The sequence below is a fragment of the Varanus komodoensis genome, unplaced genomic scaffold (assembly GCF_004798865.1).
Source record: "Varanus komodoensis strain SLA01 unplaced genomic scaffold, ASM479886v1 scaffold16, whole genome shotgun sequence".
NCBI classification, from domain to species: domain Eukaryota; kingdom Metazoa; phylum Chordata; class Lepidosauria; order Squamata; family Varanidae; genus Varanus; species Varanus komodoensis.
This window is the reverse complement of record NW_025335468.1, coordinates 10,734,793-10,761,444: the sequence shown is the minus strand read 5'-3', so window position 1 is coordinate 10,761,444 and position 26,652 is coordinate 10,734,793. Positions and strand designations below refer to the sequence as shown.

Below are 26,652 nucleotides of genomic sequence, written 5' to 3'. Positions count from 1 at the left end.
CTGAAATCAAAGGAACACAACTTCATAGCTATGCACCTAAATCCAACATTTACAGGATATAGAATTTACGTATACCTAACATTTTCAGCACTGTGCTCCTAATACGTAAACTTTGTTCATTTCTTACAGCTTGTCAGCCTCCATGTGGAATTTAGTTTAATGTTTTACACAAAGGAAGAAAAGGAAAGAAGATCACTTCTTTGTTCTCCTATTCTGCAGAGATCAGAACTCATAGCCTTCTTGTTAAAATGCTATCCACACCTGGGCTATGATTGCTACTCCAGCAATGGCTAATTTATATATACTGGTAATAAAGACACTGCCTTTTGAAAGGGTTGAAGGGTTTCCAGGGAATATGAGGGAGGGAGGGAGGGAAGGAGGGAGAGAAAGAGGAGACAGATAAAGCTTTAACTGCAACATAATTGTTGCTTCATTATTGCTTCTCATTGCTGTAACAGGCGGCGGCAGGAGGGACAGACAGGCACCAGGCAGGCAGGCAACCTGAAAGCTCAGAGGCAAGCAGGTACTCCAACTAGCAATTCACTGGCTATTGGAACATGCAGGGAGAGCATGGTTGGGCACATGCATAACACACATCCTGGACAACTGAAGATGAGTTGTGTGAGCAGAGCAGACTATTGCAGTATGGAACAAAACACAAAGGAAAAACATGTGCTGTTATAACAAAGTTTCAAGAACAACAGTTATTTTACTAAGAACTTCTACATTACCCATAGCTTTTGCAGATATCAGACATCTTCTCTTTTGTTACAGTGTCAGCTGGGAGCTTAAGCAACAGTAAAATCAGTTGATTATATCCCCAGGTAAACAAATGTGAACGTGGCCTGAAATATTAAAGACAAAAGTCAAGAAACAAAACTTTCTCTTGAGACCCTTGTATAAAGAACTACTAAAATGCCACCGTGTTTCAATTCTTATCCCCCCACTAACAATATGAAAAGGATCTTTCCTCAGTAATGTCCTAAATTATTGGACCAAAATACCATGAAAGGACAAAACCAGAATGATTAAGAAGAAAGAAAAAAGAATCAGTTTGGAAGTGTCCAAAATAAAACTATTGCTTGAAGGGTTCTTAAAGACAATCAGAGAACTATATCCACTCACTCATTGCAAAGTATCCAAATTAATTACCTGTTATGACTTCTACATCAGCTCTATCAAGATTAGCAAAAGTGCTCCTGGGGAACCTCATAAATAGCAACACTCAGCCAAGCAAATCTGGTTTAATGAGCTAGAATATGAATGAACTTAAGTGCACACAAATAGCCCTTTGCTTCTTTCAGACAGACAAGGAAATAATCCACAAAGTCAGAGATAAACATAACTTCCTATTTTGTTTGGCTGGGAACCATGGTTACTGCATTGGATCCATATTCTGTTTCCCATAAGCAGGTAAGCTTCTGTCTGTGGAAGCTGCTGTGGGTAAATCCCTCTAGGGACAAAGTCTGTCAATTAAAATGCCCTATGCCATCACCAAAACCAAGAGAATCTGTGCCAGAGGATTCAAGAACTCTCTAGGACAGTGTCAAAGGTTAGAATCAGAGGTAATGCTGGGTGGAATGGGGAAAATATCAACAGATTCCATCTCCTCAGGTCTTTAAAACATAAAAAAACCATGGATCACCCCAAAGGTCCACCCAGTCCAGCACTCTGCACACATGGTGGTAGACCAGCTGCCTGCAGGATCCCTCAGGCAGGATGGGTAAAAAATCTCCTCCTGCCCAACTTCCTCAGCAACTGGTGTATGAAGGCATGCCACCTCTGCTAAAGGGGGTAGCACATAGCGAGGCAAGGCTAGTAGCCACCTCTGGCTCATAAATCTGTCCAATCCCATTTTAAAGCCATCCAGATTGCCAGACATCACCACCTCCCAGGGCAGTGAATTCCACAGTTTAACTATATGCTGTATGAAGAAGTACTTCCTTTCTCTATCCTAAAGCTCCTACCAATTAGCTTCATGGGATGACCGTGGGTTCAAGTGTTATGGGAGAAGGAGACAAATGTCTCTTTCTCCGCACCATGCATTATTTTAAACACCTCAGTTGTGTCTCCCTTTACTCCTTTCTTCTAAGCTGAACAGTCCCACTGTTGCAGCCACTCCTCATAGGGGTGCTGCTTTAGTCCCCTGATCATTTTTATGCCCTTCTCTGTACTTTTTCCATGTCAATATCATCCTTTTTCAAGTAAGATGACTAGAACTGAACACAGTATTCCAAGTGCAGTCATACCAAAGATTTGTAAAAGGAAATATGATTTTGGCAGCTCTTCCTACTGCCAAGAACATTCTGAGTGGAATTCTATTCTAGAAATGCTCCCATGTGCAAAGAATACAAGTCAGGATTTAGAAGTTAACTATGATAGCCATTATAGCTATATGGAAATATTACATGTTCATGGACTTCTGGTCTGAATATGGGATCACTGCTGTTAGCTGTCAGAGCACTTATTCCAAATTACAACACCTTGCAGCTCACCCAGGTTTGTCCCTCAAGCTCAACAGTTTGCTGCTGAGATGGAAAAGAAGGAAGAAGCAGATTCCAAACTTATGCAAGTATCAGAATTTCATGGAAGTCTAGCAGCATGAGAAAAAGACACGTGATCAGAGCAGGACTGGGAGTATGTACAGGTGCCCCAGCAGTGCCAAGAAAAATAGGATTCACCAGTAAAGGTATAGAAGACGTCTAAAGGCCAAGGTGATGTCAGACAAGTAAAAACTGTTGTCTTGGTTAGATGTTTGGATTTAGCCACTGCAGTGCTTTATTTCACTTACTGTACTGCTTTCAGTTTGTATCTCTTTCATTGCTGTCTTTATTATTTTAATTGTTGGAATTGGCTACAAACTCTGGTACATACTGGTGCAGAAATAGACTGTTCAAATAAATAAATAAAACCATGATAAAAAGTTGGCTTCCAGAAGTTATTAGGCACAGTTCTGGGTTCACATGTAGCAAGAAACCCTGGTTAATTGCAGTTCCCTGGTTTGTTTCTCTGTTAGCACAAAGGGAAGAACAAAGCAGAAGCATTGCAACCAAGTTCATGAAGTTCATGCATATTCTGCTTATTAATTCAGTATTTGACAATATGATCTGAATATCAAATATAAATCCTAGAAGACAGATTTCAAAAAGTGTGTATAAACAGCAAGCCTGGATAACTGCAACTCATACCGTGGATTTCCTTGGGCATCCATTGTACTTTCTTTCTGGGGGGCATCATGTGAAACTGCCAAGCATAACCAATCTAAATGTAGTGATTCAGGATACAGAAGAGATCTAAGGAAAGAAAGCCTAGAAAAAGATCAGTAGTAAAAAATTACTCTTGTAACAAAACTGAAAATTTATTTACTTATTTAAAACTTTTGTCTACCATCCCATCACAGACATCTTGTCTGCTTGCTTGCTTGCTTACTGGCAAAAAAGAATATTTACAACAGCTAAGCAACTGAGACTAGCTTTAGCTTACTACAACGTATTTTAATATTTTAAGTAGTGTTGCCTTTTTAGACATTCTAATTCCATGATTAGGAGGCAACAAAACAGAGGCAAATATTTATTGCTTTATTATATGCCAAGCTTAGTTCTATTAAAAAGGTGCCAAATACCTTTAATTCTGATGTTTACAGCTTTTCTGCTAATAGTACCCATTTCAAAGCTTTTCCTTTTCACTGAAAGGCCAATATTAGTTAAAATGGGACGAATATTTTCATTATCATTCCCTAGCATCCCATCCTTAAGCTCACTTCCCCAGAATAAGAGAGCACAATATATACCATTCATCTTCAGGCTTTGATTTGATTAGACTGTCTAAATATGCTAGAAAATGCTCAGGATTGCTTTTACAAATTTGTTTGATGTCAGAAGGCAAAATAGAGGGATAAAACTTGATCAGGGGCCTTAGAGAAGTTTCTCCAAATTTTTCATAGAGTCTATAAAGGAGAGATAGACACAGAAGACAGTTAGTCAAAACAATTCTTCTCAGAAATATAATTCATTTTGTACATTATCAATTCACCCACATCAACTAAACTAATACTACGAATACGAATTTTCTGCCTATCACAATAATAGTGAAGCTTGCCTGAACCTAAATTTTAAAACGAATAAAAGAAAGAGTGGGGACATCCGTACCAAAATGTACATTCACTCAAATAGGACTTTCTTCCTCTTTTCTCCCCTTGGTCCCATGCACCCCTTGAAAATCTGCTCTGCAGGGTCTCCTATGCTCTGAAAAAGATTCTGAATATATGTAGGGGGCTTCAGAGAAAGGGAGACTTGGCCCCCTCCCACTTCTACAGACAGAAGCAGTACTAACTGAGGAACTACTTTACTGACCTAAGATTCAATAAGATCCATTCAAACAAGTAAAAAGGTTGTACCTCTGAGCATGTGCCAGCAACACAGGAGCATTCCAGGGACCCAGATCAACTAGCAATTTCATTGTTTTAAACATATCGCCATTTTCCAATGCAATAGTGACTGGGCTAGTCAGGGTCAGTTCTGAAACCCAAAATAGCATTTATTAAGCAAGAAAGTGTTTATCATACCAATAAGGGTAAACCTGAGAAATTCATTTGAGATAGTCTGGATGAATTAACAAGTGAAATTCAGTTAATGCACTGGATCTAGCAAAACCCTCCAGTAGATGGAAAAGTGTTCCTTTCTTCAGCAGTAACCTTTTGATTCACTGGAATAATTTTATTCTTTACTGATTCCCCCTTTTTTATTATTATTATTATTATTATTATTATTATTATTATTATTATTATTATTATTATTATTATAACATTTCTATGCCGCCCCTTGCCGAAACCTCGGGGCGGCTTACAACATGATAAAATACATTGAAATACAATAGTACATAATAAATTACCATTAAATATAAAAATACAAAAAATACATTGATTTACAAATACAAAATTAAAATTATCAGTATAAAATAAAAATATAGGATGAGAAAGAGAAGGAAGAAGAAGTTGCCCAGGCCAGATCATATGTTTTAACAATTGAAATGATGTTTAAATAAAAAGGTCTTTACCTGGCGCCGAAAAACCCATAACGACGGTGCCAGGCGGACCTCTTTGGGGAGTGAATTCCATAGGTTGGGCGCCACCGCAGAGAAAGCCCTCCTCCGGGTACTTACTCTCCTAATTTCTTTCATGGAGGGTTCCCGGAGAAGGGACTCTCCCGCAGATCTCAAAGGGCGGTCGGGCATATACGGACGTAAGCGCTCGTTCAGGTAGCCAGGACCCAAGCCGTTTAGGGCTTTGTAGGTCATAATCAACACCTTGAATTGGGCCCGGGCTTCAATGGGAAGCCAGTGAAGCTGACGGAGGACTGGAGTCATGTGAGCATAATGCCCCGTCCCCGTCAGCAACCTGGCAGCTCTATTTTGCACCAATTGAAGTGTTCGGACTGTCTTCAGGGGAAGCCCCACGTAAAGCACGTTACAGAAGTCTAGGCGGGAAGTCACCAGCGCGTGTGTCACCGTCGCCAGGCAGTCGTACTCCAGGTAGGGGCGCAGCTGATTAATCAGCCAAAGCTGAAGGAAGGCGTTCCTCGCCACTGCTGTCACCTGAGCTTCCAAAGAAAGCTCCGGGTCGAGGAGTACTCCTAAGCTGCGGACCTTATCCCTAAGAGGGAGTGTTGCACCATTCAGGACCAGGTCAAATCCACCCTCTCCGAAACCCGATCCGCCAACCAACAGGACCTCCGTCTTGTCTGGGTTGAGTTTCAGTTTATTGGCCCTCATCCATTCCCTTACCTCGGCCAAGCACCGGTTCAGCACAGCCACTGCCTCACCTGGATTAGTGGAGAACGAGAGGTAAAGCTGGGTATCATCAGCGTATTGATGATTCCGCAGCCCACACCTCCTGATGACCTCTCCCAGCGGTTTCATATAGATGTTAAATAGCAGAGGGGATAGAATGGAGCCCTGTGGTACCCCATGGCATAGCTGCCATGACGTAGAGACATGGTCCCCCAGCACTACCTTCTGGAATCGACCGTAAAGATAGGAGCGTAACCACTGCAAAGCAGTGCCTCCAACCCCCAATCCCGCAAGTCTATCCAGAAGGATACCATGGTCGATGGTATCGAAAGCCGCCGAGAGGTCCAGAAGAACCAACAGGGATGTACTCCCCCTGTCCTTCTCCCTGCACAGGTCGTCGTACAGGGCGACCAAGGCAGATTCAGTACTGTACCCGGGTCTGAAGCTGGACTGAAAAGGATCCAGATAATCAGTTTCATCCAAGAGTGCTTGGAGTTGTCCTGCCACCACTCGCTCCAACACCTTGCCCAGAAACGGGAATGTTGGCCACAGGTCTATAGTTAGTGGCCATCTCTGGATCCAGTGACGCTTTCTTCAGGACCGGTCGTATTACCGCCTCCTTTAAAGGGGCAGGCACTCGACCTTTCCCTTGCAGTCCCATATGTTCCCCCAAAAATCTGCTTTGGAGAGTTGATGCACCCTCTGGGACAGCAGGGGAGAAAGTACTGGGGCTGCAGAGAAAGGAAATGGAAACTATCATGCACCCCTTCCATATACAGAATGATCCTGAGTGAACTCAATTTAGGGATGTGGAATAAAAATATTACATTGAACCCAATGCGATTTAGTAAATATTTTTTAAAAATTACCCATGTTTAAGCACTGGAATTAGAGAAAGTGTGTGAAGTACTCTAATGTTACACTTGGGAGACATGATTTCACATTGTAACAGATGCAAAATACACTGAATTACTTACCTTTTAGTCCTTCCATATATGTTTCCCAGACCTTGGGGTGATTGCTATGGTAAGTTAAGATACATTTCTTCAGCCTTTCCAAATCCAGTAGAAAAAAATAGTCCTTTATGAATCTACAAGCCAAAGCACAGGAATCTTCTGGCTGCGCACCCTGTTCCCCATTTATTTGTGAATATTCGTAAATGTTTGATTCAAAACATAAAGTTGTCAGCTCTACCAGATCCTTCTGAATGTTTTGTGCTATGAAACATGGAGGACAAATCTGAAAAGACTGGTTTAAATCTATCTCTGATCTACTTATCTGATTGCACAGTATTTTGTTAATCTGATTACTTGACTCAGTATTTTCTTCCAAAATGTCTTCCTGTTGTTCAGGTGCAGCATTTTCACAGTTTGTTGTCAAGGATGGTTTCTGTTCCTCAACTGCAAGTTCATTATGTTGATCTGGTTCCACATTTTCTTCAAAAACATGCTCTTCCTCTGGTTGCAAAGGCATTTCTCTGTCTAACTTAGATAAACTATCATCTAAATTGGCAACTGCCTTGAATCGAAATGCTTCTTCTAGAAATGGAACCCAGTCCAGCAAAACTGTCCTCAAGCACTGTGGTTGTAACAAAACTAGTGGATCCTGGAGTCTTGCCCTGTAAAAAATTAAGAGATATTCAACTTATAACTTGTTAAATACCAGAACAAAACTACTGTCAAAATACACTGCTGAACTAACACTACAGTTAGTTAGCACTTAGTTTGCTCAACTAAGACAGCTGTTATCCAGGTACACTATTTTCTTTCCTTTGCATTATTTCTGGATATTCAAGTAATTCTATGTACTCTAAGAATCCAACATATTTATACTTTTTCCATGTGTTTTTACATTTGCAACTCACAACTGCTATTTTTATCTCTATCTGACATATCACTGATAAAATGCCAACACTTGGAGGTTTCCCATAGAAGACTTTCTGATCTTCCAGAATACATTAAACCACAACACCATCAGACTTAGCAAAAAAGGCTAATGGGGGAGAGATAATAGGAGTTGTAAACCAAAAGACCAGAATGGGGACAAATCTGGATCCATCTTCACATATTCTACAAATTTATTCCATTGACCTTCCCCTTTCTTCAAAGCTTGGGGCAACATACATGGTTCCCCCACTCTGTCCAGCTGTGTTATCCTCAAAGCACTTGCTGTCTTACTTACAGAGTCTCTATAGTTGCTGTCCTGAGTTCTCTGAGGTGGTCCTCTTCTGGCAGATGGCTCTGTAGTTCAACCCTTGAAAGATAACACTTTTTAGCAAATGGGAGGATTTTTTAATTCCTTCCCCTTCACCCCCAAATTTTGTTTAGTAAACATCTGTAGCTTCTGTAAAATCAATCCGAAGCAGTAAATGATTTTCAATTCTCTCACTTCACCATTTATTTGCTTACTGAGTCTCTTGCATTACAAATATAGCATTTCAGTCTTACCTAAAAACAATGACCAAGAATTCGCAGGAGAGTTCTGAACATAGTACTTATATTTCTATTATCAAGTATGTCTGTCTTCTTTTTCTAAGCTTTGTGCTCCATACCATAAATTCCAATGCATGCCTGAATTTCAGTAACTGTTCCAGTAACAAGTTGTGTTATGGCGGCATTTTAGCATGTTAATGGAAATTGGTACTTCAGGTATGCATCTTCATGAAAGTGCAGCAAGCATTAACCCAAAGCATAGGCCCTAGTAGCCAACTGATAAAGAAGTAGCTTTTCTGCCTTATGATCTTACTGAAATGGATTTTGCACAGCTAAAATTAGCTTTTACTCACTCTTTCTCCTGAGGCGGTGCTACAATGCTAGAGTTCATTTCTGGTGGTGGTTCTTCTTCAGCTTTTATGTCCTGTCTCATTTTATCAGGATTCACATGAAGGGTACCCATCTTTTCAATCTTCTCTGTGGTTTTGCGTACAAAACTAGAAACACTAAATATCAAATATGAACATTGTATGATCACCAGCAAGTTCAGGACCATAAGACAGACCAAGGTGCTGCATGGTATTTCAACAGTTAATTATTGGCATGAGATTTCACTGTTCTCTTCAGATACATAAGCTGACTGAGGTAATAGAAATATGCAAAGAAAAGCTAAATCTAAGTCTTTTTGCTGACTTGGGTGGAGCTTTCAATCCAATGTTTTTTATTGTTAAGCCAAAGCAACACTGGAGAAAATATGCAGGTTTTACGGTTAAAGATTTAGTAGTTCACATAAGCCAACTGCTAAATTTAAGCTGTATGTTCAGGGAAATCTGAGCTACTATGTGAAAAATTTAAATACTAGTCAAGATCTTTATGAAATACCACCCATACAGCTGATGAGAATGTTCCAATCCTGAACAGATTGCTAGAAATTAATTTCTGTTAAGTTTCCTTCATATCTCAGGACTTCACACTGTGTTTGAATGAACAAAGTTAAATATGATCAGGCAGCTGGCAGAGGTATTCAGGTTTACATGCATTGTTTCTACACTGTGCAAACTATTTTAATATTAATATGTTTAATAAATGTTAAGCATATTGTAACATTTGTATTGTTCCTAATGTGCAAAAATAACCCAGAATATTGACTGGATACTTTATTAGGAGCTAATACAACTCACAAAGTAGTGAGCAAGCTTTCAAATGCCCAGAAAGCTTTCAAATTCCTATGTCCAATGAAATGAAGAGTGGAAGAAAAATGATAAAATGCAGTGTATGATGGAAAAGCCCTCAAGTCTGCATATTTAACTGCCTGAAAACAGCATGCTGGAGACATTACCGCACACTTCACAAGATTAAAATTTATTAAATGGGTTGCACTAAAGAGCTCTGTAATGAAGAAACACTGACCCACTCCACAGGATCACCACACTCACCATGACTTGTAGCCTGCACTGAGCAGTTTTTAATGCCACGACCCTAGAACAGGCCATGAGTTATGCACACCAAACATGCAATCCAGATTCAGACAACATGACAAGCTGCAGCTTGAAAATTCAGAATCACCACCTGCACACACTGATATATGCCTCAGTCCACTGTGGTTTAAATACGCCATGGTGGCTTACTTGAGCTTGTAAACCAACCCAATGTCTACAATCCTTCTGAAAATATAGAAGCCAATAGTTATACTGATCTGTTTTCACAGCGAAAATCCAAATAACTACCAGCATTTATATTTTCAAAGGAGAAAGGTCAAATTTTTCTCTCAGTTACTCCTCTAGCCTGTCAATCTGAGCAGAAAAGAAATTAAAGATCATTTATGGGTGTACTGTACCAAAATGCTTAATATCAAGGGTATAGGCTTCATATATACAAACAAATATAACCAGTAAGGGATATACATGAACAGATGAATCTAGACAAAGGTTAATTAAATTTACCCCTTTATGAAGCCACTCATTTCATACAGAAAACAGAGGTTTTTTAACAATACACATAAAAAGCATTCCAGCTTGTTTTCCTCAGAAAATCTGAAAATTTCTATTGTAAATAGCATTGAAATGGAAATATTCCTATTGGCCCCCAAAGCAAAGAAGGTTTAGTGCAATGTTTCACATCTGATTTCTTGATGAGATCTATACATTTACTGTGCAATTTTGGTTCCCTCATTTTTGGTTACTGAATAGGATTTAAAAATGTAAATCCAAAAGTATCTTGCATAAGCAGAAAGGTACTTCCACTTTCCTTACCAAACTTTTCCAATTTCCCTATCCTACTGGAGTTTCCCATTCCCAATCCCACACCACTGCTAGGAATCCCTCAACTTTTTGGAGCAGTTTTTAGAAGGCACAACTGCTGTAGAAAAGGAAAATTTCACAGCATAAACAGAGTTAGATCTGTTCTTCTCAATGGTATTAGAAATTTGATTTTTACTGAATAATTATTTGGCAGTTCTGGGGTCAGTTCTCCTATGCTGAGATAGACTCATCTGATTGTCTACATACCACATGACATTTTATGGTTCCTTTCATCATGTTTTCTCTGACTAGGCTTGCAACTTGTCCCAGAACTGTTTTCTACAGATATGATTTTTCCTAAAAATAAATTTGGTTCCCAAAATTTTCAAATGTGGCCTTTGAGGCAGCAATGAATAATGGTCATTGTCTGGGGTGGGGCCTTCAGTTTATCTTATCTACTAACACACTGGTCCAATCCCATTTCAGATCTGCTGTCGTGATTCTGAATGGCTTAAGTCCTGCATCAAGAAAGGCCTTCCTTGGCACATGCCCAAAAAGTTGTTTCTACTGATTGTAAAAACTTGCCTTTTTTCCTATGGCAAAGAAAATGAATCCTACACTCTCTAGCTTCAGGAATTCACCCTTTCCAGACCAGCAATGACTAGGACTGAATGTGCCATGCTGACTGGATATAGTTAAAGACATTTAAACACTTTGCAGAAACACTACCCATACTTTAAAGCTGCAGGTTCATGGGCAAAATGCAAAGACCACTTCACTGTTCTTGAATACCTTTCTAATGACTGAAGAGACATCTAGCTAGCTTGTAAAAGCTAGGCATATAGATTAACAAGTTATGTTTAATGATTTGACAAAATAAAAAGGATGATGTAATGGGTAGGGAATTCACACATGATTTTACCTGTCCTTAACCGCTTGAAGAGAGACGAGAGGAGATGGAGAACGAAATGACAATGGAATATTGAATGGAAGAAAAGGTTCATTCCGATCAGTGTCGACCACCACAGAAGCATGAGATACATTGTCTAACAAACAAAATTAAAAATTTAATAAGTGGAATGAATTGACAGCTCATGTTTAGGAGAGACCAGATGCTATGTCCTCAACCAGATGTTTTGCCTTCTTTGGGATGCCAGAGACTAGCCAATTGTAATTGTCATGCTTTTCAAGGAGCATAGGAAGTGGCCCTGCATTTTGCACCTCCAATGTTAACAACTTTGCATATTTTCCCCCTCTGGGGAAACTATTTATTGTTCAGCTTATTTTAACCTGGTTTTAAAGCACTCACAACAAAACTGCAACTTGAACTAAGGGATAAAGGAACCAAAATAGTGTTTTGTTTGTGCAAATCTATAAATCATCAAGACTAATTTAATGAAAGATCCTATGGCACTAGGGCTTCAGGGAGGGGAGGGGCACAGGATCATTCAGATTCCCAGTTCTGTGATCAAACATAATGCTCCAACCTCTAGTCGCCCTCCCCAATACAGAAAGAATTCTGCTCTGAGGTCAGAAAACTGACTTTGGATAGGGGTTAAAATGAGCGTTGGGAAGGGAGGGAGAAACTGAAATAGCTATTTCCCCCCCTTTCCTTCCTCCCCTGGAGTTCCCCAACTGGATAGTTAAAAATGTCCAATTAGTAAAACGGCAGAGTAGGATGAATGGGAAGGTGCAGAATGCATCTTTCGCTCCTCTGACTTCGTGCTGGATGCTGATAATCTTCTGAGTTCAGGGGTTTGTCAGTCTCTCTCCTGGATTCTGCCTTTAGAGATGTTGTTCTCACTGTTATTTATCCTTATGTTTTAGAGTCGATAACACAACCAACATTCAGAACTATTGCAACACAAGCAATCGAAATTTGTAGGAGCCTCTACTGGAGCTATGACTGGAATAAGCAGCTCTGCTTTCAGAGCCTATAGCAAATACCTGGCCATTTCCTGTATGTGCATAAAAGTATTTAAGAAAAATTTATACTACCAAGTTCCAGTTGTTCTTCCTCCTGGTGTGCATGAAATTCTTTCAGTCTTTCATCTTCTGATAGGGTTTGGCTATGTAAGGAGCAAGAATCTTCATCAGACTGACTGCCTCTTCGACTAATAACACGATAAATTCCAGAATCTAATACACTGAAACTTTCCTATTAAGAAATCATAATATAAGCTTTAAAGTCCTGACCTTAAATAGCAACATCTAGAATTTGTTATATACCAAATGACTTATGCTTTGGTTTAGCCAAAAACAAGGGTGATTTAAGGCCCACTGATTGCATTACATTTTTAAACTTTTCTATTTAAATAAATGAACATTATGGGCACAGTCAGAGATGGAATGGTCCTTTGTTATTTCTAGAGATCAACAGTATAATAATACTCTTATATATGCATGATAAGAAAACACAGTAGATGTGTACATGCAATTAAATGCAGCAGATTTAATGGCATCTGAGTGTTCCATTGTGCACAAAAACAGAAGATTCAGCTTTGCAAAAAGTAAATGCTTCATGCTTTCACACTACAGTCAAACCTCAACTTTCATGGGTTAAATTTTCATGGATTTGATTATTCACAGGTTTGGGAATTAAATGGGAATTCTTTTGGAGTTTTGTGGCCTTGTCTTATTTGCAAGTCACCTTATACACCCAATATACAGGCATTTTTCTGAAAAATACTTCCCAATTGCCTGCTTCACACTTTATTACTGTATATATCAGCTTATAAGAAATAGCAAAGCAAAAATGGGGGTCACCTTATATGCCAATATATATGGTAATAACATGTGGAACAAGTGATCAGGAAGCATGCTTCAGAAAAATACCCATATATATCAGCATATAAGGTGAAAAACACCAGAAAAACAGCCCAAAATATCAACATCTTATATGCAAATCACCTTATATGCTGGTATATACAGTATATGAATTAAAAAGGAAAATTTGTGAAGCCATTGCTGCAGCTACACCAGTGGGCACAAAGACACAAACACATGCATAGTGAGAAAGAAAGAAGCAAACCAGTACATGTATGGTTAACAGTATTAAGTGTTAACCACTTAATTGGGGGGGCTGTCTAGAGATATTCATGGTTTTTCTACATTTGTGGGGTCCTGCGGCCCTAACCCTTGTGAATGTGGAGGGCCAACTATATTTTATGGGCAAAATAATCATAATATAAAAATTCTCTGTAGCACATTGTGTGAGCAAATTTGACATAGCTCTTCACATGGCACATAGTGAAACGGTGGAATTCAGAATGTAGTCGTGATATCCATGGTTTGGATAGCTTTAACAGGGGATTCATGCACAAACTCATAAGTAGAAGAATATTAAGGGCTAGTATCACAGGCAGTACACCTTGCTACAGCAGTTGCCAGGTGAACCAGGCAGGAGGGTACAGCTGTATTCAAGTTGCACTCTTGGGTTCCCAAAGCAGGCTGGCTACTGCATGAACAGAATGCTAGACTTTGGTCTGATATAGTACAGAACTTATGTTTTTATCACACCAGAAGTATCTTGGAACATAAAACAGAACTAATGTTATCAATTCTATTATAAAAAATCAATTACATGTTTGAATAGCTAAAAACATCCAATGATGCATGGCTAGTAAGTAGCATATTTTAAAGAAAAGATAACATGGGTAATGAAAAGTCAGCAGTCAAGTTTTATCTTTTATCTAACATTTTATACAGGAATATGCTTACATGTGAAGAAATGCTGCTTCTCCTGCTACTGCATGCAGAATCCAAAGGTTCAAGTTTTGAAATCAGTTCTTCAAGTTGAGCAATGATATCACTCTGTGTTGCAAGATCCAACTGTGATTTCAAATGTTCTAGCTTATCTATGGGAAGAACTTTCCTTGCCTAACAATGAACAAGATGCAAGTCTGATTAAACCAATAAAATTTACTAAATATAAGCTACTAATGTGTTAAAACAATGGAGGAGCACTACTTTATATGAAAGCAGTTAACACTTATTACTTCTGTAACATGACACAATGGCTTGGATCTAGGGATAAATAAATTTATGTTCATCCCTTTCTGTAGTGTACCTGGACATTTTCTTGTGCAGTTTACTCAAAGTATATCTACAATCTAGTCCTCCTAGGACATTGTCAAATTCAGCCTAGTAAAAAATTGTCCCCCATATTTCAGGCACAAAGGTACAAAAAGGAGGTTAACTATGGGGCATTTCTTTTGAAAGACAAGAGTTGGCACCAAAACCACAGGGAAAAAGCATTAAAATCCATTAAGAACAAGCTTTTTTATGCTGATTTGAAATTTATACCCTCAAACAGGCCAAGCATTGTCATGCAGATTTTACTATCATACTCTGACATGGTCAAAGATTAAGTCTTATATTACCTGTACAGGCTCAAGGCTCAAATCTATTCTTATTTTGATTCAAACCCACTGGGGAAATCAGTCAAACAAAGACCTTTCATATGCAGCATTTGCCCTGCCAGGGGCAATTCTGTCTGAGGTGACAAGGTCTCCCCAGCACAATATATGTCAGGTTTCAAATACAGACAAGGTTAAAGAGGCATTTTTAGAGAACCGGGTCTGTTGCAGCAACTTGTGAACAGCAAAAAGCCTCTGCAGAGGGTGGAGGTCGTCTTGAGCAATGTAGCATGACACATACGGCCTTGCTGGGAAGGGGGAAAATGAGGGCAATTCTCATCTCCCTAGCAATCCCCTACACTTTGCACCATACTGTGCTCTCCTCAGCAATCCTTTGCACCCAATAGCACATTCTCTTCAAGCAAGCTCCCTAACCTCTTGGCAAAGGCTGTAGGGAGAACAGTGGACGGGAAGCTTACCTTATATGAATTATCTTAAGTTAGTGTCTAAGCTAGTATGACAACAGTTAACATTTATACTGCAAGACTGATTATTTCTCAGAATTCCTTTGAAATTCCTTTAACAGAAGACATCTGTTTGAATGTGTTTACAGAAGGTAATTATTTGGATTACCCGACACAATAAAATAGAATTCTGGAAAAGACAACAGATTCTGGCTGCAAGATTCCAGAAGTTTCTCCTAAGCAAGCGTTCTATGCATCTTTCAACTGGCAGGAGGAAGAGATGCGAGACTTTTCCAGTAGTGTGTAAACAAAAGAGTTCATTCTTGTAAACCACAATATCATGGATATCTAGGCAAAAGAGATTATCAGAAACGTCAGTCTGAATACAGCTCTCCATTATTGCCAACTCATTCATTCATTCAGGAAGCTTCTATGCCGCCCCATTCGCCGAAGCCTTGGGGCGGCTCACAATAATAAATAAACACAATATAAAAACAATACAATTTGAGTCAACCTGGCCAATAAATAAATACATAAATATTAACAATTAAAATAACGTTTGAATAAAAAGGTCTTCGCCTGGCACCGAAAAACAAATAACAACGGTTACAAATTTTACAGTTCAATGAAAAAACATTTCTTCCATTATCAAGATATTGTCCTTACAAACACATGAAGGCTAATAAGATAATTTCCCCTCTTTCAGGATAGCTAATAACAACTTCCTTTGTAATGGTATCTATAGGCTTTCCCAGTTACATGTTGTGATTATCAGCACTGGATTCTAAAGCATGCAGAGGACTACTTTACATGTTTACCATACATGGCTGTTAAGAAAAAAAGCAAACATTTAGGGAAGTCTAATATGTGATCTGCATTGTGTGTAGCAGTTCCCAAGAAGCACACAGTGGCCAAAAATTCTTCATCCATGCTTTTCTATGTAATAGCATACCTTTAATGCTGATACACACATCCAAGTACATTGAATTACTGGAAGACATTCTTGCATGTGAGGACTAACTTGTATCAGCTATTCAAGTAAACCTTAAAAACTTCTCTCAGTTGAAGTGCAACTGTGTCAGCTATCAAAAGGTCATCTTGGTCACAAATCACAGACAGGCTAAACAAAAAATAGGATTAAAAAGAACAATTGCCCAGTTCACATTTACAGAGGCAAATTATAGGTTTCTTAACTCACCATTTGGGAGGATCTGCTCTGCCTATTTCTGTAAAAGAGCACTCTGATCAAAGGTTGTTGAGCATGACAACATGGATTATTTGGGCCCACAACATGGGCTAACTGTTGGTTTGTTTAGCTCCAAACAATCCATTGGTCTGGATCCACATTTCATGCTCAATCAGCACCAACCAGAAGTTTTTACAGACACTGGAGGCAGCATTGAGGCAGAGCACATCAAATAGGGCCAGTCACAGGCTGTTTACTACCCACAATTTGCTGTTCTGACATGCAAAGTAGCCTGTTACGATGTGCCTAATGTCCATTTAGGTATAAGTATTACCTTCAGAACCACAAGGATAAGTAAAAGGAGGTCAAAAAGAAGGGTTAAGGTTAACATAATGTCATTTCTTTGGCAATCACCACCAGCTCTGCCCACAAACATCAATTCCAAATGATTACACTCTTGATTAGTAAAAGATCTGCCGAAACACATCCATTGGGCTCTAAGTTTGCTTGCTGGTATGTGTCATCAAGTCATCTCTGACTTAGGGTGACGCTATGAATAAAAGCCTTCCAAAATGTCCTATTCATGACAGCCCTGTTTAGCTGTTCTGTAAAAGTTCACATAGAGATGGTATTATTTCTCACCATTTTCAATTAAGTTTCAAAATTTTACTAGATATAATTTATCACATAAGTACTGGATGTTTAGAAGTGAGCCTTATAGACTTTTGGACTTACAAAAATATGCATAATTTTAAAAGCACATAAAATGAGCTTTTAAGAATCAAGTACACTACAGAACATGCAATTTACCTTTTATTTCACTCCAGAGCAAAACTTGGACATTTTGGGGGATAAAAATATAAATGCCTCTTTCTGTCCATGTCATTACACAGTGCTCACTGTAAAGAAAAAGATTAAGCAGAAACATGATGCAGAAGTTCATTACCACCAAAGCTGTCACATGGTTTTAAGTGTTCAAACAAAAGGAAAACACTTGACATTTTGGAAAGGAAGCCTTGCCTTCCTTTAGGAGTAACTGATGGAAAGAATGCCCCACAAAAACAAGGCAGACAAATAATATTCATGGCCACACATTAAGGCTGCCCTTTTCCTGCCAAGTAAACCTGCACAGATATGTACTGTAAAAAGAGTAATGTGAAAAACAGTTTTATATGATTACAGTAAAGAGGTTGTAAAGAAATTACCATGTTATTGGTTGGTCGTCATGTAATACTTGTTGCTAAAGCAATATGTTTATTTCAAACAAAAAAGAACAATTGCCTGCAATTACAGTAACATTCACTTAAGCTGTTTGCATGAATTAATTGGCAATATCGTGGTGGTCAAAATGCCGGACTAACTGAAGACTTTAAGACCTGGGTTCAAATCAAAATTCACTCTCGTAAAGCTTACTAGGTCATTTGGACCAGTCACCATCACTGGGCAGCATCCAACTAGATCATGGGTCCTCAAACTATGGCCCGCAGGATGGATTCGGCCCACCATGGCCTTCCATCCGGCCCATGCCGCTGTTCCCCACCCACATGCGTGCTTGCTGCACAGGCGGGGAGGTGGTGGCTTGCTCGCTTGGAGATGGTCTTTGAGTGAGCAAGCCGCCGCCTGCCTCCTGTATGCATGCACTCACTGCTGTCTCACAGAGTGGGTGGGGAGGTGGTGGCTCGCTCGCTCGGAGATGGTTTTGGACTCGCTGAGAGATCTCTGAGCGAGCGAGCCACCACTGCGCACACCCAGTGCCGCCTCGCGTGTGCCTGATGGTACCCCCACCTCACCAGCCCGCAATGGTCACCGCAGCCTTTCAACTGGCCCCCTTTTCAAAAGGTTTGAGGACCCCTGAACTAGATACTTGGCCCCACTTATCCTGCTACCCAAAGAATCCTTGTCACAAGTGGGGCCTAAAACTTACCACAAGAGCACTACTAGGGACAACCCAAAACGAACAGAAACACTCATTTCTGGAGTACTAGGAGTGCTTGCCCAAGGGAGCTCACTAACCTGCCTCCTCCAAGAAACAAATGTTTCTTCACATTTCAGAGCTTCTTCTAGGAGTCCTACATCTCCTTTGTATAAATGGGGCCTCCCACGTATAGTGAAATCCACCTGCTGCAGAAAAGAATAAGTGGGGTGGAAAAGTAGTAGGGGGTGAATGGGAAGCAGCAAAGGCATGCGTGCCCCACTAGATTTTGACCACTGAGCTGAAATTATGTCAAGGTCTTTCTGAGGACAAAAGAGAGGGTGACAGAAGAATATATGCTGCCTTGCAGGAGTACTGCTGCAATGCAAATACAATCGTTATCAACATGTTGTGAAGGAGAGAACTTAACATGAATTGAGAATATGTTAATTAAATTTAATCTGCAGTTGCACTGAAGTACTGCTGCTAAAATATTTAGCGACTATTTACATATTTACCTTAAATAAAGCAGCCTGGGGAAAGCCAAAGACTGGGGAGAGCAGCCAGAAACAGTATATGCTGGATCCTCCCTTTAAAAAGAAACATCATTTGTGTATTAGCCCAATTGATAAAACACAGTCTTTATATTATTTGTTAAAATGCAAAATGTCAAAGTCACAAGAAAGAACTGTACTACATTTTTACAACAAAGTTTTATACAGTTTTCTTTCAAAGGAACTCTTGTTGATATTCTTATATGTACTTGGTCTAGCGCAAGAATGGGAAACTCATGGCCCTCCAAACATTTTGCCTTTAACTCCCATGACCTTCACCAGTGCCTATGCTGATGGCTGTTATAGGCCAAAGCATCCGGAGAGCCAGATGCTTGCATATGGCTGTTGGCAGGAACCAAATTCACGTCTGCGCAGTCACTTGTGTAAAAGGATGCCTGCACAGTCAAACCATATGCATGGCACTTTTCAGAAATGACTAACTGCTGGGCAGGTACTCAGGTTTTGCTATTTACACAGCATGTAAGGAGCCACAGTCACCAGGTTCCAGGCTTTCACATGCTGGACTCCTTAAGCAAGAGTCCATCACATGCTCTTCCAGCAGAATCTGCTCTAGGTATCTCCGCAACTCCCCCAAAATATAGCACCACTCTTAATGGAAAGAAGCACAGAAGAGAGCCTTTTGGTTATTGGGCAGTATAAAAACAGATTAAATAAATAAATAGGAAGAGTCTTGACTGTTATCAGGACAAGGGCTTTCTATCCAGCCACATGATCTGGATATATCCAGCAAAGAAAAGCATCTCTACCACCACTGTAGGAACCAAAACGAAGAAGAAATGAGAAAAAAAAATCTTCAGATGATCCCAAACAGAGCATGGCAGTTCTGAAAAAGACTAGTTCTTATGAACATATTATGCCTCTCCTTTGTCAGCTGCACCAGCTGCCTGTTCCAGCCCAGACTAAATTCAATACCTTGAATATGGCAGATAAAGCCCTAAACAGCTTTGAACCACATTGTCTTAGGGAGCACTTACTCCATGTATTCCTGCCTGTCTTCTAAGTTCATCAACAGAGGCCCTCCTACAAGTTCCTCTCCTCAAGCAGCTTAAAACGGAGGTTGCGAGGAGCAGGGCTTTTTCGGTGGTGGCACTCAAAGAATGGAAAACATTACCATCAGGTACCTACTCTGCTGAGTTTTGGGTGCCTGACAAAAACTTTTTTTCCAGTGCACTTGTGGCACCACTTAATTATTTTTAAATCAATTTGCACTGAATCAATTTACCTTATTTATTTTAATTGTATGTTTATTTATGTTACTTACTGGCAATTTTATTGTAACTGCTGCCCAGAGTGTGATGCTAATGGCCTTTAAACAAATTTAAGAAAGAAAGAAAGAAAGATCCAGTGATTCAATATCAAGACCAATACCTTAGAGTAACAACAGGGAGAGCAGGCACTGACAGAAGTTGTTTGAACTGATGCGTACTTAGCACCTCCCCTTCAAAGTTCACCTCCCACATCCTTGAACCAGGACGTGCACAGTATATCAGTGGCTGTTGGCTTCCACAACTCTTTCCAACTGGGAAGAAGCAAGCTCCATATTCACCATCTCTTTCCTTATTGCCAATTTTCCAAAACTTTTCCCTATTTTATCAAAAAGAGTGAATCTTTAGGAAAAAACATTTATTTATTTTTATTTATTTATTAAAACATTTTTATGCCGCCCCATTCGCCGAAGCCTCGGGGCGGCTCACATCAATAAACATGTGTTGAACATGTGTTGAACAAGGTAAGTGAAAAGCAAAAACAAAGCTTTAAAAACCTTTGGAAGGGATAGTTGCACAATGTAAATGGGTACGCAGGAAAACCATTGCAACACCCAAGGAATCAGTAGGCAGGAGAAATGATAGTAGTAAAAATTAAATTGTTGAAAGGAACTTTGAAAGACACAAAATAATTTAAAAAGTAGGCCCGCAAATGATTAATGAGACATTACATTTGCACAACAAATATTTTATGCTGTCTTAATTACCTCTCTGTGTCACATAAGTAAGAACGAGTAAGAGAAGAAATAAGCAACCTTCCATCCAAATAATCAAGCTGAACAACTCGAGAGTCAACAGTGGTTACAATCTGAACAGGAAACATCACAAATGCAGTAGTTGCCTAGAGGAATTAAAAAAGCAACAGACAAAGGGTCATTTCAGAAATAACAGAACTCCTTTCATGAAAAAAAAATGCTCTAAACTGATTACTTGGAGCCGAGAACAAAAAAACTCTATGCACTACAAAAAATTCATCTAGCTTCATTTTATTTTTGAAATGGAGAGAAGAACTCTGGAGCTGTACTTGCCACCAATGTTTAATGATCAATGAAAACACATATTTAAATATCAACACACACTGGATGAAAAGAAAAACATGTACTATGTAGCAGCTTCCAGAATTCTGCAATGTTTTTGCTTTTTATAACAAAGCATACATTATCATGCTACAGACTTTATAATTTTTCTGGTCTTATAATAAAAGGAAAATTCTCAAGAATGCTAAGACACCTTGCTACATGTATCAAATCAAGCAGGTCTGAGTATTCATTTCTATATGGAAACCTTTTGATTATTATTCAAAACTACTCCTTTTGGGAAGACATGTTTATTCTTATTCAAAATGCCTCCTTGGGCATACATGCCTAACAAAAACCATATATACAGTTTAAAAGCCCACTTGTGTTCTAGTTACACTCATCATGCCAATACTTTCTCCTCACTCTAGCAAATATGGTAAGCCCTAGAAGACTTCCTGAGCCTAGAGCCGATTGGAAGGAACCACACCGCCCTTCTGTTATCACGGAAGTACTGTGCCTGCCAAGCTCAGCCTGGTGCCAAGCCTTCACTTCTGAGGCACACCAAACATTGTCAGAAGCACAGAACAAGGTACTAGTCCTAGCCCTTCTCTCCTGACCATGCAGCAAGAAGGGGGATAGGTTCTGGGTGACCAGAGGCCAGCCATGATCTGTGGAAATGCTCTTTTGTTGAATATCTCACTCAAAACATTTTACCTTTCCTTGTTTAGATGTATTAGCCTTGATAGCAGACACTTTCCCCACATGATCACCAACAAAAACACGAAGTGCACTAGTATCCCAACAAAGAGCTGTTATTTTTCTGCCTTTGTGCTCAGAAGAAACATAAATCCGCTCTGGCTTCCCACGACGTTCCTGATTCAATTCCCAGACAACAACAAGGCCTTGACTGAAAAATGTTTATCATCATTATTAGGGCACTGCATTTATATACTATCTCAACTCTAATTTACTAATTCTTGCAAGGAACCCAAGGTAGCTTTACACTGTTGTTTACTTTTAACATGTTTATATTACCCTTCATCCAATGGATTCCAGGATGCTAAACAGGTAATGCATCAAAAAACATTCACATATACAATAAAACCATAACATTAACAAAGTGAGGCAATTCTAAAGCTTTATGTTTGGGGAAGAAAATTCACTTTAAATATGAACAATGCATCCAGCTTCCTAATGACCTTTAATAGTTTTCACTGAATGTTCCCAGGAATGGAATTTGGGTCATAGAAAACTTCCACTGAAGGTGGGGGCCTGATTTCTCCTTGTTCTTGCAGCCTCATGAAAACTGTTTTGGAGGGCTGAAGAAACTTCCAACAGGGTGGGATGTGGAGGCACTGAGGACTGTAACCCTGAGAATAGAAGGAACTCCTTTTAATAACAGAAATGAGACTTCTTCTAGAAAGGAGTTCCAACCCAGTGTATTTTAAAAGTTTAGAACTTATTTTCCACATTTACAAGAATAATATTTGTAAATAACTCCAAGAAACAGACATAGATTTCAAATCAGCAATGTAATGCATCTTTCCCATCCTTAACTTGGAAGACCACTTAGGAGACATTGAACTGCTTCCAGTGACAAGACTAAATTTGATGGGAACCTTGGGTTCTGCTGTCCCTCTCCCTCCCTCAGTTGCACACAAGGGGAGTAGATGGAAAGATTCCATTTCTAGTTTTGGTGCAAACCACAGTTTATTCAATTGCAGTAAATAATGACTTGTGCAAACCACAATTTCTCTCCAAACCAGGATCTGAAAATGCAGTTGCATAAATCACAATCTGTCAGATGCAGTCAGTGGAAGTGTCTAGCCTCCTCCCTTGCACACAAGAGAGAAGAAAGAGGGAAAAAATATGAACAGATGTAAGAAAATGCACAAGCTGTACATTTCCTTCATCTCTTTCCTCATGTTCATGATCTCAATTCTTTTTATCAGAGGCATAATAGCCCAGTACTATAACCAGAGACAAGAGATTTAAAAAAAGCATTCTCACCTTGTAGCTACAGCAACATAGTCCTCATCATGCAAGCAAAATGCAACACGGGAAATGGCACCTTCCTACCAAGACAAAGTCATCAAATTGGTCCTATTAACATTCACTTCCTTAAAAATCTCCAACCCACAGCTGCTATACAAAATCTTCCATACTGATTACTCACTCCCAGCCTCTTTTAAACATGTTTTTACCAGTTCACCAGCTCCTTGATTCAGTTCTAGTTACTGTTTCTAAACTAGCTACTATTCACATTGTAAAAGGATTTTCTCAGCCATTTAATAACCAAACAAGCAACCAAAAAGATTGAGCGCTATTTCTGTTGCAGTACTCAAAGAAGTTTTACATATTTAAATGAAAGTTTTACTCATTCACTATTGGATGTTTTAATGAAGATTCTCAGCTTCTGAAGGTTACACATCTTTCTTAGCCTGAGATTTCTTAAAGTTTCCCTTCAATCTTACCTTATGATTGAGAAAAAGCCTCTGTTTCCAGCTCTCCTTGTGAATGAGGTTCAGGCCACCACCTGAACTACCCAATGCCAACCATTTTCGAGAAACTGCTATGCATGTGCACTTCAAAAAAAAGGATACAGTAAGAAATCATCACACTGCTGCATAAAAATATTGCTATCATGGATAGTTTTACTTCCACTTTCAAGGGGAAAACCCCAGCAGACATGAGGAACTTAATCACTCTTACTACCAAGCCATTATAAGAGAACCAGGGGCTTCTTAGCACAATAACAAGACATTAGGAGGGTAGGTACTCGGAGGAGGGCTTTCTCTGCAGTGGCGCCCAATCTATGGAATGTGCTCCCCAGAGAGGTCCGCCTGGAGCCGTCGTTATTTGTTTTTCAGCACCAGGCGAAGACCTTTTTATTCAAATGTCATTTTAATTGTTAATAGTATTTATTCATTTTATTCTTTGGCCAGGGCGACTTAATTTATACTGTTAATTTATATTATTTTAAGGAAGTTTATTTATATTTGTGAGCCGACCTGAGGCTTCGGCGAATGGGGCGGCATAGAAGTCTCCTAAATAAATAAATAAATAAATAAATAAAATTTTCTCTCAATTTTAAATGAATGGCACATTTTGCATGTAGCTCTTCACCAGTTAGTATTATATGGATGTTAGTATTGCATGAACTTGTGCATTACATGGATTTATGCATACCTTCTTCCTCCAATGCAGCCATTTTCTGGCCTGGGATACTTCCAAAAGTTTTACTGTGCATCACCCAAACTTATTCATGGAACTTTAAACCAGATAATGTTTTGTTTTTGAACAGTTTCTGCCTTGTTTCTTATCAGGAAAAAACTGTTCACGAAAAAGGGACAGAACACCTGCACCTGCCTAATGCCTTGTATTTTATTTTTTTTTTTAGCAGTAGGAGCCCTCCATCGAGAAATGCCACTGGTCACTAACCAACTATATAGAGCTGATATTTAGAACAGGATTTCATGTGTTCAAATTACAGATCTCTATTAATTTAGACTAAATTGATGGTAAAGCCATTAATGTATATAACTATTTTCAACCTGAACACACACATATTTTCAGCTTTTCACCTTCAGCTTTCATACCCCATTTGCCTATTTGTAGGCAGAGACAAAGCAAGAAAAAAGGCCAAAGTTAAGAGTGAATATGCTCCAACAGCATTATGGGAAGAGAGTTGAAATCTGCTGAAATAGGCGAGTAGTTAAGAAACCTGTAAAACCCGAGATCGGACAGAGTGCTCCAACCCACAGGGAGTCAGTGATCCAACCCCAGAATATCCTCCACAGAGCCACTGCAGAAAGAGCCGTACAAGTTACTTGTATGAGAAATTTAGCCTCAGAAAGGGGGCAAAGGGGACATTCTGGTGGGAAGCAAGGGAAGGCAGTTTGGGATGCCAATATATTAGCTGTTCAGTGCCTCTGCTAGTTGTGACCCACCAAAGCTCCCTTGCTTTTCTATTTTTTGAGCTGTAGTTCCAGCTCTTTGATCACTAACCATACACCTGCTGGATAAAATTAAAAACCAGGTTTTAAAGATTAATCTAAAAGAGAAAAAAAAGCTTTTGAAGTCCTTCTCCAAGGGGCAAAAGTACAATATGCAGGCCCAGTTTTCACTGAGGCATGTTCTTGCAATGTTAACAATAGCTTATTGCAAAGTCAAACAGTTCATTGAATTGTCAGAATCTTAACTTGATCAAACTTAAAAACAAGTTTAACTAATTTTAATTTTTTCATGTTATTTGTTTAGAGTTCTGTTTTAATTGGTATTATCACTGTTAGCCAACTGGAATGTCATTCTTGGTGGAAAAGCAGGATATAAATTTAATCAGTAAATGGAACCTACCAATATGCTATATAGGCTATAGCAAACAATTTCCCATTTCCCACTCAAATCAGTACAATATCACATGTTCCCTCCTACTTTATTAAATCAAGAACATAAAGAACATGAGAATAATATGGTTAAGAGAATTTTTTTCAATTTTTTTTGAAAAATAAGAGAAAAATGGTTCACCATGAAGATCTCCCCTGCCAATCCTCAAAGCATAACATTTCCTTTTGCTTTTTAATTATTTTCTTTGCTTAAAAACTCCCCCTGCCTTAGCTGCAAAACTTCTATTAAGATTGTACAATAGACTGATTTTGCCTATGAATGTATTAAACATCTAACATTTCCAGGACCAGTCTTCACTAAATTGATGCCCACCAGATGTTTAGGACTTCATCTCCTATCAGCCTCAATGGTGCCAATTTTCAGGAATGCTTGGAGTTGCCATCCAAAAACCTGTAGGACCTTACATCAACTGCCATGGATTACAAATATATGGAAACTGTAAATGCTGTATGAGTACATCAACATCATAATTCCAACCATAACTCAAACATACCTTTAGACGACTAGAATCCAGCCTGAGAGCAGAGAGCAGTGGATTGAAGCATTCAAACTCTGCCAATACATGGCTGCAAGATTCAGGTATAACTGGCATAGACATCATCGGTTTCAGTTACAAGGGACTCCTACAAGTCAGTTACTGCTTCATATTCACTCCCACCTATAGGAATTAAATATAAAATACGATTCCTTCACTGCTTCAAGTAAAAGTTGGTTTCCTAAATATTCATTTCTGCTTTTATTACACAGGATCTAGCATTGCTAATATATCCATGAAAGACCAACAACATTCTTGCCTATATGCAGCTACTTTTGTTCCATTAGCTGCATGAAGAACACCTGACAGCAGAAACAGCTGTGTCCTCCATGTCCACTCAATGTTATCTTGTCTACTTCTAAATCTAATCTGGTGGTCCGGTTACTATTTGTTGAAGCCATCACCGACATCAGTGAGGAAGAAAGTCAGCTCCATCAAGTTCCTTCTTATGAGGATTTCAACTTCCATAAGC

The 26,652-nt window shown here is 39.2% G+C and overlaps 1 protein-coding gene across 4 annotated transcripts in view; it reads right to left on the bottom strand.

Moving 5' to 3' along the window:
• The window catches only part of HPS5 (HPS5 biogenesis of lysosomal organelles complex 2 subunit 2), a 34,070-nt gene that overhangs the window by 5,426 nt on the left and 1,992 nt on the right, over nt 1–26,652 (bottom strand). For all 4 annotated transcript variants that reach the window (XM_044426056.1, XM_044426057.1, XM_044426059.1 and 1 more), the window contains exons 2-20: nt 26,139–26,303; nt 23,713–23,823; nt 23,249–23,313; nt 21,953–22,145; nt 20,927–21,060; nt 20,323–20,538; nt 18,898–18,969; nt 17,278–17,366; nt 15,451–15,629; nt 14,180–14,338; nt 12,458–12,617; nt 11,382–11,505; nt 8,573–8,725; nt 7,969–8,040; nt 6,765–7,405; nt 4,397–4,517; nt 3,791–3,946; nt 3,189–3,308; nt 732–845 (exon numbers count right to left, since the gene is read on the bottom strand). In XM_044426056.1, the coding sequence (XP_044281991.1) occupies nt 732–845; nt 3,189–3,308; nt 3,791–3,946; nt 4,397–4,517; nt 6,765–7,405; nt 7,969–8,040; nt 8,573–8,725; nt 11,382–11,505; nt 12,458–12,617; nt 14,180–14,338; nt 15,451–15,629; nt 17,278–17,366; nt 18,898–18,969; nt 20,323–20,538; nt 20,927–21,060; nt 21,953–22,145; nt 23,249–23,313; nt 23,713–23,823; nt 26,139–26,246 (2,987 nt within the window). In that variant the 5' untranslated portion in view covers nt 26,247–26,303. The remainder of the gene's footprint in view (nt 1–731; nt 846–3,188; nt 3,309–3,790; nt 3,947–4,396; nt 4,518–6,764; nt 7,406–7,968; nt 8,041–8,572; nt 8,726–11,381; nt 11,506–12,457; nt 12,618–14,179; nt 14,339–15,450; nt 15,630–17,277; nt 17,367–18,897; nt 18,970–20,322; nt 20,539–20,926; nt 21,061–21,952; nt 22,146–23,248; nt 23,314–23,712; nt 23,824–26,138; nt 26,304–26,652) is intronic.